The 11,421-nt window shown below is 49.6% G+C and overlaps 1 protein-coding gene across 1 annotated transcript in view; it reads left to right on the forward strand.

Moving 5' to 3' along the window:
- TTBK1 (tau tubulin kinase 1) overlaps positions 1-11,421 on the forward strand; it is a 288,592-nt gene that overhangs the window by 85,767 nt on the left and 191,404 nt on the right. Inside the window, exon 3 of the mRNA XM_025193892.1 lies at positions 1,260-1,407. Coding sequence (XP_025049677.1) covers positions 1,260-1,407 — 148 coding nt within the window. The remainder of the gene's footprint in view (positions 1-1,259; positions 1,408-11,421) is intronic.

An 11,421-nucleotide genomic window follows, 5' to 3' on the forward strand; every position in this document is an offset into this window, starting at 1 on the left:
GGTGGGGTGGGGTGGGTAGCAGCTGTGGGGTGGAGCTGGAGCCAGCATGGCGCAGGGCTTTTCTTGCTGTGGGCTGGGATTGGAGAGGGCTCTGATGGCACTGGGAGGAGGCTGCAACCACCCCAAATTTCACCACAGCTCTGCTCCCAGTCCTGCACTGCTGCCTGGCGCAGCCCCAGCTGAATGTACTGTCTCCACCCAAGCACTGGGAAAAGCTGGGGCTGTGCTGGGCGGTGGGTGGTGGTATGAGGCTGGGAGTGGAGATGCGGTGAAATCTGAGGTGGCTGCAGCCTCCTCCCCATGCTGCTGGAGCCTGCTCTGAGCCCAGCCCCCAGCATTAAAAGCCCAGGCTGCACCCCACACCTGCAGCCCACCCCACGCCACGCAGATCTGGGGGCACACCCCCCCACCCCTGCCCTCATGGGGTGCAAGCAGCATCTGGAGCCGCCCCCAGGCTGCACCTCCATCCCTGACCCCATCCCACCCCTACTGGGCAGTGCCTGCCCCTGCCCCCTCCCTCACCACAGGGGGTGTTGTTCTGACCCCCCTGCATGCCCCTTCCCTCCCCACGCCCCTTCCACCTCACTGGACTTACCACCTGGAGGCAGTTGTGTCAGCTATTGGATCGATATTGGCTGATATGCCTCCTTAAATGTCGGCTATCAGTATTGGCCCCCAAAACCTCTATTGGTTCACCCCTTCTTATAACTACATTCTCCCTTACTTGACTCTCTTATATTGTAAAGAGCAGAGGGCAGGCAGAGTGAGAAACCAGACTTTTGTATCACTGTGTAGGCAAAGGGTTGGTGCATAGCACAGATAAAATGGTGTAGCCGGGGTTTTGCCTTCCTGTGCAGCAGAGGGAATAGTGTACAGTAGAGGCAGACTGGTGAGCTGGTTTCACATCTTAGTGCTTATTGAACATGCTTGATCCACTGCATAGAGGGTGGGGAGTTTGGCCCTTTCATAACTGTGCAGTGAAGGGTTGGTGCCTTTTAGAGAGAGACCAGGGAACTTGACCTCTTCTTTATACTCTTATGTTCACTGCATAGTACAGCATAAATTCACTAGGGAGCAAGGCTCTGACTTTATTGTGCAGTAAAGTAGCCAGTGTACAGTACAGACAGAGCATCGAGTTGGATTAATATGTTACCGTGCAGTGAAGGGCCTGATGCCATCATCTCTCTGCAGTTGGCTGTTGATTGTACAGCATCTCTTTCATCATTTATGACTAACCCATGCATTTGTGTTCTGTTCAGTTAAAGAAAATTGGTGGTGGGGGCTTTGGTGAGATTTATGAAGCAATGGATCTCCTGACCCGAGAGAATGTGGCCCTGAAGGTGGAGTCAGCACAGCAGCCTAAACAGGTCCTCAAGATGGAGGTGGCTGTCCTGAAAAAGCTGCAAGGTAAGACAGAAAGGAGCTGATAACCAACTGTTCTTGCTTTTGTGACCTGTGGAATTATAAACATGCCCATACAAACATGCTGAGAAACTGAGGTTGCTTGTAATCTCTTTAATATTCTTTGACCTTACTTTAGGTTTTGTTTGCTATGTTAAACAATTCAGCAGAGAGTATTGCTACATTCTGCATAGCTGCTGCTGTTTGCCAGATGAGCTTCCATCCCCAGCAGCTTTCTGGCATTGAGAAGAATATAGGCCCTGTAGATTTTGTGCAAATCAGAAGTACAGCAGTGACTGGGATTAACTGAGAAGCAATAGGTGGATGGCACTAACTAGGAGGTGAGGAATAGAGTCTGGGATATCTTATCAAAAGCAAGAGAAACAGGTTCTTACTGCTTTTCAAAGTGCCAGGAGAATGGTGATGACCAAAAGCATCTTGACAAGCTTAGGAATACAGGTTTTAGCCATGTTGGTCTATAGGCAAAAGTACTGAGAACTCTTGGCAGAGGCAATATCTTTTATTAGACCAACTAATGCACAACAGAACTGCCTCAGCCAGGAAAGACATTCCATCAACCCCCTCTCCTGTGCAATAAAAAACATCTTAACAAGAAGGAAGATAATTTCAATACCCTGCTTACCATCAGACACCTTGGAGGTAAACAGACTGCTTCCATATTTATTTGAGTCTATTTTGCATAAAATGAACTTTTCCACCCAGGGGAACCTATAACATCTTTCTGTTTTCCTGTGCAATATGAAGTTTCATTTCTACTTGGGAGAAATATTACAATCAGTGCATTCTCCTTTGCCTGAGGAAGGGTGCATGAGCCCAAAAGCTTGCAAATAAAGAAATGTTTTTGCAACTATTTAGTTGGTCTGATAAAAGATATCACCTTGTAGCAGGGCACAAAGGTGCCTGCTACTGAGAGAGCCGGGAAGACTCCTCAGGTGCCGGTTGCTGAGGCAACTTGTGGGAAATAATGACCCACACCTGCCTAGCCAGCTGATGAGAAGGGGGAGGGCCTGGCTCCTATATATATGCAAGCAGGAGGCCAGGCGGCAGTTGCTGTCCAGCAGCCAAGGAGGAGGGAGCTCTCAGCCATGTTACAAAGGAGAGGCCTGACGAAGGAGCTGCATCAGATACTGCGGAGAGAGAAAGGATCCCTGGTAGGATTGAATGCTGTTATGGCCGGGCGGCCTCTGTTTACGTTGTAGCCAAGAGGCTTGTGTTTGTGTTTGCTATTTGTTAAACTGGTTGCTTGGGTGAGGCTATTAGGGGTTGGAGGAGGCCTCATAGGGGACTCACAGTAGAGTGGGGAACCCAGCGCCAGTGAGGGCGCAGCATTCGGGGTGTATAGACCCTAGCCCAGAGAAGGGCAGCGTTACTGAGGAGCCCCAGTGCGGGTGTGGTGAGCCCAGAGATGGGCGGCGTTACTGAGAAGGCCTGAGAGAAGGGCGGCATTACTGAGAAGGCCCTGAGATACGGTGGCGTTACTGAGAAGGCCCAAGAGAAGGGCACGGAAAGAGAGAGAGATGGGACTGCGGAGAGTCCTAGTGCCAGAGAGGGCATGGAGAGAGAGAGGGACAGAATAACGTCCATTACATCTGCGAGGCTTGGGGCGTGGTGTTGGGGTGGTAGGAGCCACGCATAGCCCATAAGGCTTGGGTACGGGGTCAGAACCTTATAGGAGAGACCCCAACATACCCAATAGGATCAGTAGTCTCCCGCTCGCATACTAATACCATCAAGACGTGGCAGACGAGATTAGAGTGGGACAGCAAAGGTCCAAGAGGACTCCAAGGATGCCCCATGTAAGGCACGGATGATCCGGAAGATGGCGCTGGGGAGGGTGACCTGTCACACATCTCTACCAAGAGTTCTGAATACTTTTGGTGAGTTTAGGGAATTGTAAGTATTGTCTCCTATTGGAGCATAAGGATGAGTAAACAGAATAGATTGCTTGAAGCACATTTAAAAACATGAATCCCACGTCTAATTTATGTGAAGATAACTTTTACATGGTGCTGGTCCGTAAATGTGGTCAAGTCCAGGTTGTATCAGCTTCAAGGGCTCAAAACTGTCAAGGCTTGTAAGCAAGCTTCAAACTGTATAGGAGGCGGCAAAATATGAACTTTCCTTTAATTCAGATTGGATACCTACTTCTAGTGTAGAAATTACATTTGACAGAGAGTTGCTCTGCAGTCGGGAGGGTGCCAAAAAAAGTAAATGTCAATGTACTTTTGTGGTTGTGTAAATGGGATCTGGCATACAAGCAAGGGAAACCTGTGTGTGACAGGCTCATGACCACTGCATCAGCCTGTGGGCATGATGTGGACATGCCCTGTTTCCTCCCCATGTTCATGCACTGCTCATGATCCTTTGAGACCCTGCTGGGGCACTCTGGTTCTGTGAACGTTCAGTGGTGGGGTGTGGTTCCAGTAGGGTCCTGTGCCAGGTTCTCCCCGCTGGAGGCTTTGGCAGTTTCCACTGGGCTTCCCTCTCTCAGCCCCAGCTGACCCGCTTAAGCGCTCCTGCAGGGGTTGTCACGGTTCCTGGGGAGCGGTATTGGGTCATGCGTGCTTGGCTTGCTAGCTGCAGCAACCTGGCTGTTGCAGTTCACAGGGCCGTCTGGGCGGTCTGGGCTTCTATGTGTTTTCCAGGGACTTCAGCCCTGGGGAGAGCTGCTGGCTCCCTGAAGGATGTGGGGAGTACATCTGGGTGCTTCACAGATACCCCAGTGGCACTACAGGCACATGCTGCCCCTCTGGGCATGCTGGTCCCAAACAGATATGCCAGGTCCCTTCCGGCTGTGGGGAGAGTGTCTGGCTCTGCTGCCGGTGCTATCTCTTTTCTCCCATGTGGCTCCGCTTCTGGGCTCCCTTTAAGCCTGGAGCTTTATGGAGCTGGACCAACTGATGATGCTTTTTCCAGCTGCCTGGTGCCGGCCAGCTTGCCCTCAGACTGGCTACATGGATGCCAATGAGGTAGCAGTTGAGTTTTGAGCCTGTCACATAACATCCTCCACCTCCTGATCAATGGCAAGGTTGCCCTCTGACTGGTTGGTCTCCTCCACATTCTTGTTTCTAGGCTGGTGTTGGGCTGTGAAATAAAGTAGTTGCAGAGCTAATGCCCACTGCATGATCCGAGCGTTGTAAGTTTTTGCTGACTGTAGTCACCTTAGGGGGGCATGATGTCCAGACTGTGGAATAAACTCTCTCCAGAGGTGGTTCAGTCACCTATGCTGGTGGTTTTCAAGAGGAGACTGGACAGTCACCTCGCTGGGCTCACTTGACCCCAGTTGTCTTCCTGCCTAGAGCAGGGGGGCTAGACCCGATGATCTGCAAGGTCCCTTCCAGCCCCTAACAATCTATGAGTCTGTCTAAGGGGTCTGTGAAAGGTAACTATTATCAATCAAAAGTATGTGAATACCCACATTTGTAGCAAGAAACCCTTTTGTCTGCCCCACCCCCTTCCCCCTCAAATGTGAAGCTCCTCCATATGGCAAAAGCCCCTCTTTTAGTATTTGCCCCCTTTTGGGGATTCTTTCTTTTTTCTACCTTTTCTTCCTTCCTTTCTCTTTTTCTTTTATTATATCATTATTATTTTATATAAGATGTATTTGTAGTGAAAATAGAGCTTGTAGATGCTTTTACAAATGTACTTTAAGTTTAAAAGCAAGCTGTACAATGTAACAATGTTAGCAAGAGCAGAGGTGGTTCAGTCACCTATGCTGGTGGTTTTCAAGAGGAGACTGGACAGTCACCTCGCTGGGCTCACTTGACCCCAGTTGTCTTCCTGCCTAGAGCAGGGGGGCTAGACCCGATGATCTGTGAGGTCCCTTCCAGCCTGTAACAATCTATGATTGGTCACCAGTGTAAAAGGCCAGCCCAGCAGGTAGTACTGGAATAGCTCCACTGCCCATTTAATGGCCAGACATTCCAGCTCAATGATAGAGTATTGGTGTTCATGAGGGAACAACTTACGACTCATATAAGGTATTGGTCACTCGTTGGATTCCTCCTCCTGTGTCAAGACTGCCCCTACTGGAATTCCTGAGGTGTCCGTCTGTAAAACAAAGGGTCAGTTAAAGTTGGGAGTATACAACACAGGACTCTGGCACTTACAGTAATAGTTGGTGAGTCCCAAGAAGGAATGTACCTGCTTCTTCATTTTCAGTCATTCAAAGGAGCTTATGGCCCTGATCTTGTCTTCCAGAGGGTGTATCTGGCCTTGCCCCACCTGAGACCCCAAATGTGTGGTTTTTTACTGGGTGAATATACACTTGGCAGGATTGGCTGTTAGTCCTACTCCCTGCAGCTCTTGGAGAACATTTTGCAGCACCCTAGGTGCTAGTCCCAGGTCTCTGAGAATATAAATACATCATCGATGTAGGCTGAGGCATAAGCCTGATGGGGGGCTAAGACGTGGTCTGAGTCTCTGAAATGTGCCTGCTGGGCTGTGAAGGCTGAAGAGTACGTACCGGAAATCGAACAAGCCCTATTGCACTCCAAAAGTGTTTTTTTTCCTGGTCTGCTGCCACCATAGGTATTTGCCAATATCCTTTGGTTATATCAAGCACAGAGATAAACCAGGACTGTCCCATCTGCTCTAACATTTCCTCAATGTTTGGCATTGGGAAAGCATTGAATTTTGCCACTGCATTCCATTTCCAGAAGTCTTTGCATAGGCCCAGAGCCCCATCCCTTTTGGGCACTATAACTAGGGGACTACACTACTGGCTTCTAGATTCCCAGATTATCCCCTTCGCTAACATTTTTCCAACTCAGACTTCACAGCCTCGTGGAGTTAGTGAGGGATTTGCCTCCTGGTCTCTCGTATGACACATCCCTCAGGCATGGACTACTGCTCTTGCTTCCCCAGGTTTGGCATAGAATACATTGTGGTATTCCACTACCAGCTCTTGGAGCTGGTGTTCCTGGTCTCTGGGCAAGTGTCTTCTGAAAACTGGCCCTGCTGGGACCCCTGCTTCCTTCAGGCATAGTCCCAACTCTGCTGGGTCAGGGTAAAGGGCTATCATGGAACCATCATGTGCATGCCACCATGTCAACAAATTAACATGGTATGTTTATTTCTCCTGACGGTGTCTTGGCTTTGCCAATTCATAATATATGGGGCCCACATGACATACTACTTCAAATGGCCCTTACCATTTGGCCAGCAGCCTACTATTGTGTTTCGGGAGTAGGACCAGGGCCTGGTTGCCTACGTTAAGATATCATTCCCATGCCCTTTGGTCATAGTGGGCCTTCTTTCTGCCTTGGGTATGCTTAAGACTCTCCCTTGCCATCTGGTGCACATGGGTTAAGTGCTCACTCAGCTCCATTATGTGTCTAGCTGTGTGCTCTCCCACTCATGCCTGTCACTCCCAGCTTTCCCATACTTTTTTGAGGTGGCCATGTGGCTGATACCCATATATGAATTCAAAAGGTGAAAATCCCATGGAGGCTTGGGGGCCCTCCCAGATAGCAAACATCAAGAGTAGAGCATCTGGTCCCACTTCTGGGGGTCCTCCTGTATACACTTCCTTAGAATCAGCTTCAATGTGAGGTTAAACTGCTCGAACAACCCATCAGTCTGAGGATGGTAGTTTGACGTTTTCAGGTGCTTCACCCAGAGTATCTCGCCAACTCCCGTCATTACCCTGGCCATGAAATTTGTGCCTTGGTCTGTCAGGATTTCTTTAGGGACCCCCACCCTTGCAGCACCCATTTAAGCAGCTCATCCGTGATCTTCGGGGCCGTTGTCATGTGGATTGGTATGACTTCCAGGAAACAGGTGACATAGTCCATTATTACCAGGACATACTGATAACCTGCACTGCTCTTTGGAAAGGGGCCCATAATATCCATAGCAATCCATTCAAATAGATTCTCAAATGGGGACCATGGGTGTTATGCGGGGGGTGGATTATCAGTCATGGTTACCTATCACATTGGACATGTTTTGCAGTAGCACCAAACCTCCTTATAAATCCCTGGCCAAAAAAACATCTACAACAGGTGGGCCTCCATTTTATCCCTGCATATGTGGCCTCCTCCATCATGGGCCATCCTGAGTAGGAGGGCCTTGTACTGTTAGCCCACTTACTGGTTCCCTATCTCCTGTCCTGGCCCTTTCCCTTTTGTAATATGATGAAAGAAATAATTTCTTACCTCAAAATGTGGGACCTGAGTGGCCTGAGTTGATTGTAGCAGCCCGCCATTACATTGTACCAGGCCTACATCATAGGCATGCCAGAATGCGGGGTTAAGCTGGTCCACTCAAAACTGTCCAGAGCCAGTTACATCCTCCAGGTTAAGGGTGTCCTCCCTGTCTACCAGGAGTGGTCCTTTTGTGTCCTCTTCAGCAAACCCACCTAGTATTTCCGGGTCTCTGCCTTCAGTAGTCCCTGTGAGGGTGGTCTGCAGCACCTCCGTTACATATGCACGGCCGAGTAGCATAGGACAGGGGAGGTCACATGTGATCTCAATGGACATTTTGTAAGTCCTACCCAGGACTGTCACTGTCAGTTGGCATTGCTTATAGGTCTGCTGCCTGCCATGCACACAGACCAATATTTTGCCTCTGGTTGGAGTGCTGGCTTGTGTGGGTAAGGTAGTTGTGTGGACTAGTGACTGCACACATCCAGTGTCCACCGTGGCCATAAGAGTGTGCCCCCTGACCTGGGCATTCATGATAGGCTGGGGTGGTATGGTTCTGGACATGCATAGCTGAAGCTGAAATCCGTCTTTTCTATCCCACTCTCACCTGCCATTGGTACTCTATCATGGCATGGGAATCCCCGGCGTGTGCTTTGGTGAGGGAATCCAGTGGGGCAGTGCCAGGTAGGGTGCCCAGTGAGGGGCACACCTGTCCTCACAGGATGCTAGCCCTGGCATGTTGTCCCATCCTGCCTTACCAGATGGATTGCCTTGGGGTTTTCATAGATTTATTGATTGTAAGGCTGGAAGGGACCTTGGGAGATCATCAGGTCCACCCCTGTACACAAAGCAGGAAAAACACCTGGGGTCAGGTGATCCTAGCCAGGTGACCATCCAGTCTCTTGAAGATTTTCAGAGTAGGCAATTGCACCACCTCTGGAGGGAGCTTATTCCACAGTCTGGACACCCTAGCTGTGAAGTAGTTTTTCCTAATGTTGAGCCTAAAATGGTCTTCTAGGAGGTTGTGACCATTACTCCTAGTATTCCCCAAGGGTGGCCTGGTGAACAGTTTTTTCACTGAGCCCTGGATGTATGCCTCTGATTTAGCAGTAAGCTGCTACCAAGTCACCTCTTAGCCTTCTCTTTTTTAGGCTGAAGAGTCTCAGATTCCTCAGCCTTTCCTTGTATGGCTTGCTATGTAAGTCTCTGATCATACAGGTGGCCCTTCTCTGAACTCTTGCAAGCTTTGCCACATCCTTGTTAAAGTGCAGCTCCCAGAACTGGATGCAGTATTTCAGCTGTGTTCTCACCAATGCTGAGTAGAGTGGAAGAATCATTTCCTTTGTTTTGCTGGAGATGCATCGATTGATGCAATCCAGGGTATTGTTAGCCTTGATGGCTATAGCATCGCACTGCTGGCTCATGTTCATACTATGGTCAATTATTATCCCCGGGTCCCTTTCATTCAGAATGCTGGCCAGGTTGGCATTGTCAAACCTGTAGGTGTGCAGGGGATTGTTCATCCCCAGGTGGAGCACTTTACATTTCTCAACGTTGAACTTCATCTGGTCTGCCCAATTTGCAAGCCTGTCTAGGTGCACTTGTATCTGTAGCCTATCTTCAAGTGTGACTACACTTTCCCATAACTTGGTATTGTTCATAAACTTGGCCAGTGAGCTCCTCACCCCCACATCCAAATCATTGATGAAGATGTTGAATAGTACTGGACCAAGCACTGACCCCTGCAGGACACCGCTGGCCACTTCCCGCCAAGATGACGCAGATCCGTTTATTAGAATTCTCTGAGTCCTACCCTACAGTCAGCTTCCTACCCACCTAACTGTCTCGCAGTTAAGCCCACAGTCATCCAATTTTCTTGTGAGAACATCATGGGATACCAGATCAAAAGCTTTTTGGAAGTCAAGGTATATAATGTCAACCTCCTCTCCCTTATCCAGGTGGCGAGTCACCTAATCGTAAAAGGAGATGAGGTTGGTAAGGCAAGACCTGCCCATGACAATGCCATTGCTCTGTGGCTCTTGATTGTGAGCTGGTCCTTCAACCACCTCCATGTAAGCTTTGGCAAGCCATATCACCTCATCAAGGGCTTGGGGCTGATGTTGCTGCAGATGAACTGCTTGAGAACCACTATCTCAAATAGTTCCACAGATGGTCTCTCAGCAGGCTTTAGCCATCTTGCTCTGATCTCTTTTAACAGTTGGGCCAGCAACCTGGGCTACCAATGCTCTTTGATTTTTTGGCTTGGAACTGCTGCCTGTAATGCTCTGGATAAATCTCCAGTCGGTACAGGATGGCGTCTTTAACCTTTTGATAATCCAAGGCCTCCATGAGTGAAAGTGCATGGTAGACGGCTTGGGCCCATCCTGTAAGGAGTGGCTCAATTTGACTGATCCATTCACTCATATCCCAGCCTGCCGCTATCACCATGTGCTCAAACAATTGCAGGTAGGCTTCAGGGTCATCCTCTTTGACTATCATGGGCATACAGAAATCGTCGTGGCTGCTACCCCCAGCCACTTGGGCCTTGGCCAACAGCTCTGCCAAGTCTTGTTGCCAGGAGAACAAGGTGCCATGGGACTCCATTTTCTGGGACTTTGTCTGTGCAAGTTCCTGTAACAGCTGCAGGATCATCCCTGTGTCTGCTGCCAAATTTCATCTGGCTTCATGGCCCCCATCTCATTCGTGGGTGATTGGTCAATGGGTCACCGTACTTTCCTGGCTAATCCACCAAATGTGATAGGCTAACAACCACTGCATGAGCCAGTGGGTGTGCCCCATCTCCTTGGCTTTGTCATACTGGAGTCTGTTTACCCACCACAACTTGTTCTTAAGTTGGGTTTTACCTCTGGAGGTGATGTTCAGTGGTTCCCCTAGTACCCCAGGTGACTCTGCTGGCACATGTTTGATGGGGCTCCTCCTCCCCTACACCCCACCCCTTTCCACTCATGTTTTGGATCAGCCTTGATGATGCTCATAGGTGATGACAGGGCTCCCTCCTTCTGCGTTTAGACTTGGTGACAAGGATGGCTGCAGGAAGTCTGGCTGCAGCCCTGTAGGCTTAGGAATATTACAGTGTAATGGTAATTCAAGTAAAATATCTCAGGTGATGTGGTTGGCAGGGCAACGATGCCCTCACATTGAGTGCTTTTATTCAGCGTGTGGGGGATGTTGGTGCACGACAAATCCTTCTCCCATGGATTCTTAAGTTAAGGATGCCCCTTTGCTAGGCATGCCTTCTGGACTGAATATTGTTTGGCCAGGTGCTATAATGCTGTGTGGCGAGTCCTTTGAGTCCCCTGCTGGGGCACTCTGGTTCTGCAAACACTCAACATGGGTGTGTGGTGCCAGTAGGGTCCCATGCTGGGTTCTCCCCTTCGGAGGCTTCAGCAGTTCCCACTGGAAATGCTGACCTGCCTCACCTGACCTGAGTACTTCTGCGGAGGTTATCGCAGGGGCTGAGGAGTGGTATTGTGTCTGTCAGAACTGATTAGTTGAGTGCCTCGGTACAGTGGAACTTTCTAGCACAAGGCACGGTGAGACAGGGAAATTCTCGGCACGGTGGAGATTTCATAGATTTCATAGACATCAGGGCTGGAAGGGACCTCGGAAGATCATCGAGTCCAGCCCCCCGCCCAAAGGGCAGGAAGTCAGCTGGGGTCATAGGATCCCAGCAAGATAAGCATCCAGTTTCATCTTGAAGGTGTTCAATGAAGGCGCTGGAACCACCTCTGGTGGCAGGCTGTTCCAGACCTTGGGGGCTCAGACAGTAAAGAAGTTCTTCCTTATGTCCAGCCTGAAACGATCTTGAAGTAGTTTGTGACCATTCAACCTC

Source organism: Alligator sinensis, unplaced genomic scaffold, assembly GCF_000455745.1.
Source record: "Alligator sinensis unplaced genomic scaffold, ASM45574v1 scaffold629_1, whole genome shotgun sequence".
Lineage (NCBI taxonomy): Eukaryota > Metazoa > Chordata > Crocodylia > Alligatoridae > Alligator > Alligator sinensis.